Raw genomic sequence first — 6,308 nt, 5'->3', positions numbered from 1 at the left:
TATATATATATATATATATATATATATATATATATATATATATATAAGGCAATAGCGATCCGACGAGTTGGAATTCTGTCTATCGCCTTATATAATCTACCAATCAGCGTTCAGAGTTTTCATTTTTTTTATATACACTATAATCTTGAAGCAGATAGAAGCTAGCATATTACAGTCTATATACACGCGATCAGATTAGTTGGCCTTTTTATTTCTTTCGCAACATTATGCAACAGGAAGCGACAATTATATACCACTTATTTCTGTACTATCTAATCCTATCACTGTTCCTGTCGCTGTTGTTGCTTCGCATTAATTATGTCTAGGCTTAAGTAATCAGAAATCTTAAAAATAGATCTGGAGAAAGCTTACCTTAAAATTGACAGTTGAAATGAGTGATATAACAGAAACAAAGCGGCGCTATATTGTCGATGAAAAATGTCATATAATGTTGTAGAGATAGAACTTAACAGATTTATGCCCATATTTCCATCAATGTAGATTAAACTTTAATCTCAACTTACTTTTCGTCTTACTTTTCGTCTTTTTCTAGTCTTTAGAACTAGAAGAAGAGTAAGTTGGAGAGATTAAACCGAGATTAAAGTTAATCTATATTGGTGGAAACGAGCAATAGACTGGATTGCTCCATCTTTTGGTCTTCAACTCACAGTTTATTTAAAGTTCATAAACAAAAGAATAAAAGAGTAAGACAGTAAGAAAGTAAGATAGTGAATTAAAGTTTACCGAAAGGTGGAACAATCCAGCCATAGTATTGTAGAGATGAAACTTAACAGGGCTGCATTCGGATTCCCACCTGAGTGCTCCCCGAATGTCATATCATCCTTGTTTTTTACCGAACATTAAACAAGGATGACATGACATATGAGGAGCACTCGGGTGCGAATCTGAACGCAGTTCAGATATGTAAGTAATTAAGACTAAGGCCGTATTCATCAGAACACGCTTACATACTATATTTTACGTTACGTATATTATAGAAATTCGAAGATAAAAGTGCGCTTTTATCGATAAAAGCGCGTTCTGAATACGGATCTTAATTTGTATGTCTAAAATCTTTAATAGTCAGATAATAATGATGATGCATCGAAGGGACAAGGAGCTAATTTAAAAGATTATCTTCTATGTTCTACAAAATGTTTAAAGTGTGTTTAATAATTTTTTTTTACTTCAAAGAACGAAAACTAAGTTATAACAACCGCGATTAAATGCGCTAGAGTCCCGGTGTGATCATTACAGAACTTTCAAAAAGTATGACCACGATGGATTAAATAATTTGTGTAATATACATTATATAATTATAATTTAATTATAATTTAATTTAAAAATGTATTTTTAATTACACGATTAAAAGTAAAAATTTGAAATTTGTTTTTATTCGTGAAAAAGGATAAATCGATATTCGATCATGTGTCACTTTCATTCTTATTATACTATTTATATGTATATTAATCTATGAAAATTTAAAATTTTGGAATTATTATTATTATTGCTCCTTTTCATAATATTATACAATAATAAATACAAAAATTCATGACAAACGATAATTCGATATTTGATATTACGCAGAAGTGCTCATATATCTAATTAAAATTATGTATTAGATTACTATATAAGAATAATATAAGAATAATAAAAGGAAATTAAAACTTGAATCTATGTATATGCGAATGAGATTTGTAGGGTATTCTTAGAGATTGTTTGAAGTTATATAGCTTGTTACCATATCACCATGTACAGCTCTACACAGTCTATTAAGTTAAAAATTAAATAATAAAGTTTTCAATTACGCAAGAAATTGTAAATTTGATTAGATTATAAAGTGCTAAGGCACCAGAGGTAAATGCAAATAATAATAGTGATTAATATTATGTTACTTACTATTAACATTAAGATCATTAACTATAGAAGTTTATTTAGTGTGTAAATATGTTTAATAGTAATACATGTTGCGAAGATATTTATACATTTACATATACAGGTATACCCTACATCTCTTGATAGTCTCAGACTTCTCGTTCTCGTTTATTTCAAAGAATAAAAGAAATTAATATTTTTTGTATATACTCATCCCATTAATTGCTATTGTATTTCAATCATATTCATTATAATTTAAAAAACCAATTATTATCGAATTAAAAAAAATGATTATTTTATGAATATACTCTTTTGTGTAGTTTTCTCTTGCCATAACTTTTATGAATTTTCGTAAACAAATAAACAACAATGATAAGAAAATGAATTTATTAATTTCATTCAGTATTATAATATCATCAATTATCAAAATGTTATCACGTTATGCATGTTATACATTTACGAGATATAATATATATGTAACATATACAGAGTGTGTCCCTCTACAAAGTACCAAAACTGCTACAGCGACTTCAACACATGAAAACAAGTCGAAAATGTGATATTGGAATGTCTAATAGACATGTCCAATTCCAAAAAGTTTTAGAGTTATGGGGATATTGAATAAGAAAACATAAATCGAAATAAATATTGTCAGAGTCCTTTATTCTATTGTTCTGATTTCTGACTCTTATTCTGATAGATTAGTAGATATTTTATTTATCGTCTCCAAAACGAAATTGAGAATTCAGAACAATTGTGCCAAGAAATACTTAATGCTGCCGATATCATCGTTTGAAAATCCAAATATTTTTCAAAATGTCCGAAAGAATTTATTAATTCGTACTAAAAAGTGTGTCGAAATCGATGAAAGAATTTTTGAAGATCTTTTATAAAGCATTAAATAAAATAACAAACATTAAACAACATTTATTACAATCAAAGAGAAACCTGAATATAAATATCCTGGCCTTTTTTATGCAAAACCTCGTAAGGTAATGTCCATATTTTTGTGGTTCTCTTCCATACTGTTACGTGGATTAGACAAGGACGACCAATCAACTTTGATTATTTTCTCTGATTCATATTTTCTTATTTCAATATTGTTTGTCCCGTAATTTCAAAATTGTTTGCAATCGGACATATGTTTATTAGACATTTTCGAATAGTTTTGCACATGCTGAAGTCGCTGTAGCAATTTTAGCACTATGGAGAAATATTTAAAAAATAATACTATTTTATTTATTTCTATATTAATATAATTATTGAATAAAAAATATATAATAAAAAATAATGAAAAACATCTTTTAGTACATGGCAATTAATAAGACGAGTTCAATCACTTATATTTTTCCGATATTACCTATGTATGTTCATCATTTCAGATAGTGCAATCACATGTAAATAAATTAGTTTTTCACTTAAAAACATTTTTATAATTTATGATAGATACTTTACTGTAAAGTTACAGTCTAATGATATACATGGACTGGATAACTTTTCTTGCATTTGCAATCGTAATTATGATTCTAACTAAAAATTAATATATAATTATTCTTTTATAAAAGCCTAAACACTTCAGACAAATATCGCTTTTTATTTCTACAGTTTGGTGTGCTGCTGTGAACGCAACAAGATCGCTTCTCCATCAAATATTTTCGAATTTTTGTTCCAATCTACAAAGTTCAATAATCCCTTGTGAGATCACAATATTTGAAAATTAAATATTTATTCTCAATAAAAGACAAAAATTATGACATCACATATCAAAGATAATATTTGAATCATTAATCAATAAACCACTTAGAATAAAACTCTAGATCTGAAACTGTTATATACAATATTTATTGATACAATTATAGTCAAATTTGACAAAATTCCTGTCAAAACATAGTGTTTCTACGATACTGTCCCAATACATGGATGCATTCCATATTCTTGTTTATATAATTTTATCTTTACACAATCCTAAGACGGAATTTTCTTGGTTTTCTACTCTGCCATATGATCTACTTTATATCGTATTATGCTGCGTCACATATTTTCGATTATTAGCTCCGACTTAAATCATTCAAATTTTTAAGATAACACAACGGCTGCCATATATATGAATGCATGTAAAATATTTAAAGGTACTATAAAAAAAGAATACACAAATGTGATAATTACGCACAATGGTTGATTTTGGTTTTAATAATTGCAGGCAATTTAGCAGTTGTTGCTAAACATATACATTCCTCTTGTTACCTCTGTGTGTGTGTATGTGTGTGTGTACACAGTGGATGATTAAGATCGACAAGAGGTATAGAAGAGCAACTGCTACAAAAGGCAGTAAAATGTCAGTATGACAATCAACAGGACAGTATGACAGTCAAATGTCAGCATGACAGTCTTTTGAACACCATGAGGTCATGGGAACACTGAGAACTGTAATTCGCTACGATACCATCTCGTGCCAACCGCTGCTATTTGAAGAGTTGGTTTCAAGCGAAACTAAAAGAATAAGAAATATGTGAAAGATAGTATAATATTAATATGGTACATTAAAACAATTTTTTCATACATGAAAAAAGTGTATCTTAATTTTATTGTGTAAAAACTTACTTGTTTTATCATTTTCTCCATCTGAAGAATATGATCTTGGGCCCCATATCCTCACTGTAAAATCATCCGATACAGAAGCCATCATTTGATGATACACAGGATTCCATGAAACACAACTGACTAATCTACTGTGTCCTGTAAGAATCGCTATAGGCAGTTCTCTTTTGATATGCCATACATACACTTTATTGTCTGTAATAAAACAGGAAAAAAACAATTATATTTGTTCATAATTATTAGTTATGTTGCATAATTATTTTTCTTTAAAGAAAACTAAACAATAATGTATAAAAATACATCTTATTTTTGCATATGACAAACCTTCACTGCCAGAGGCAATAAAATCTTGATTAACTCCTCCGAAACAGCTATGGATAGTAAAATGTCCTTGAGTGACACCTTGAAAACGCCTTATAAGGCATTTATCTTCTAAATCCCAAAGATGCACACCTTGATTTGCCACATTAAGTAATACGAGTCGATCTGATTTGTCTACACTAAACGACATAATGGGATGATCCTCTTGTAATCTGTAATAATGCACAGAAATATCTCTAAAAAATTTTGCTCACAAAATAATACAAATTATTAGTCATAAATCATACATAGTGGCGTCGCCTAAGTCGTCGAAAGTATAGCTGCGAATTCTGTGATGTGTATCAGCTGCTAGAACAGTCCTCCCATCACTGCGACACCACAGACATTTTACTCTTACTCCTTCCCATGAATCAGAAACATTGCCGTCCATATCCTGAATATTTTTATATTTACAATGTATTCAATTAGAATTTAATACATTGAAAAAGAATTTGTTATGTTTAATAAATTTTTTAAATCTTTCTTGTTAACTATTCTAATGTTGTTGTATACATCTAAGTAAGGAGGGATTACAACTTTCAAGATAAATCAAATTTCTAACTAAATCATTGAAATATATTTTGTTGTTCAATGACATTGTTATTTTGTAGTGACTGGAAATTTTGGACAATATTTTGTAATTGTATATTTTGTAAAAATTTAATATTATATTTTACTGATTGAGAAATTTCAAAAAGTAATTTTACGTTCCATAATATTAATATTATAAATTTTATTTATTTCGAAATTAACGTACGCATTGATAAAATTGACCACGAATTCCTCCTGTCACAAATTTATTCGAATCACGATGCCAGGCACAAGCTGTCAGCGAGTCATCCGTGCTTTGTGTCAATTTTACGCGTAATTCGCAATCAGGCGTATCGATACTCCAAAGCCACAGTTCTGGGCAATCTTCAGGACCGCAAACAATTAGATGATTGCTATCAGGGCTCCAAGCAATTAGCGCTACACCATATGTATGACCTTCAAGTGTTTTCCTATGCGTCACTTTTAGTGTTTCCTACATTATATTTAAACAAGTATTTATTAATTATATATATATATATATATATATATATATATATATTCACATATATTCTATACATAAATATACATATATTCAGAAACAAAAAACTATATAAGCTATTTGCTACTAAGCGCACTGGTTTTAAATTGCAGATTTTTTAATTAGTTTTTTTAAGAATTTAAAAATTTTGAAAGAGATCATTATTTACTACAATTTTCCAATTTTCAACATTATTTTTATATATTTTTATGTATCAACTAAATCTCAAATTTCTATCAAAGTAGTGAAAAATCTTGAAATTGTTTAAAAAATAATGAATAAGATACCTGAATCGAATAAGATTCATCTAATTAATTTCATTTTTTTTTAATTCTATTTATGGAGATATTGAAATAAATTAAGTGAGAGAGAGAGAGAGAGAGAGAGAGAGAGAGAGAGAGAATAC

The 6,308-nt window shown here is 28.5% G+C and overlaps 1 protein-coding gene across 1 annotated transcript in view; it reads right to left on the bottom strand.

The window, feature by feature from the left end:
* Positions 1 to 3,701: 3,701 nt before the first annotated feature.
* LOC105624180 (WD repeat-containing protein 26) overlaps positions 3,702 to 6,308 on the bottom strand; it is a 9,225-nt gene continuing 6,618 nt past the window's right edge. The window contains exons 7-11 of the mRNA XM_012205543.1: positions 5,591 to 5,857; positions 5,082 to 5,227; positions 4,798 to 5,006; positions 4,477 to 4,668; positions 3,702 to 4,365 (exon numbers count right to left, since the gene is read on the bottom strand). Of these exons, the coding sequence (XP_012060933.1) occupies positions 4,310 to 4,365; positions 4,477 to 4,668; positions 4,798 to 5,006; positions 5,082 to 5,227; positions 5,591 to 5,857 (870 nt within the window). The 3' untranslated portion in view covers positions 3,702 to 4,309. The remainder of the gene's footprint in view (positions 4,366 to 4,476; positions 4,669 to 4,797; positions 5,007 to 5,081; positions 5,228 to 5,590; positions 5,858 to 6,308) is intronic.

This window comes from Atta cephalotes, assembly GCF_000143395.1.
Source record: "Atta cephalotes unplaced genomic scaffold scaffold00003, whole genome shotgun sequence".
NCBI classification, from domain to species: domain Eukaryota; kingdom Metazoa; phylum Arthropoda; class Insecta; order Hymenoptera; family Formicidae; genus Atta; species Atta cephalotes.
The sequence above is the reverse complement of the archived record's forward strand: the minus strand, read 5'-3'. Positions and strand labels throughout refer to the sequence as shown.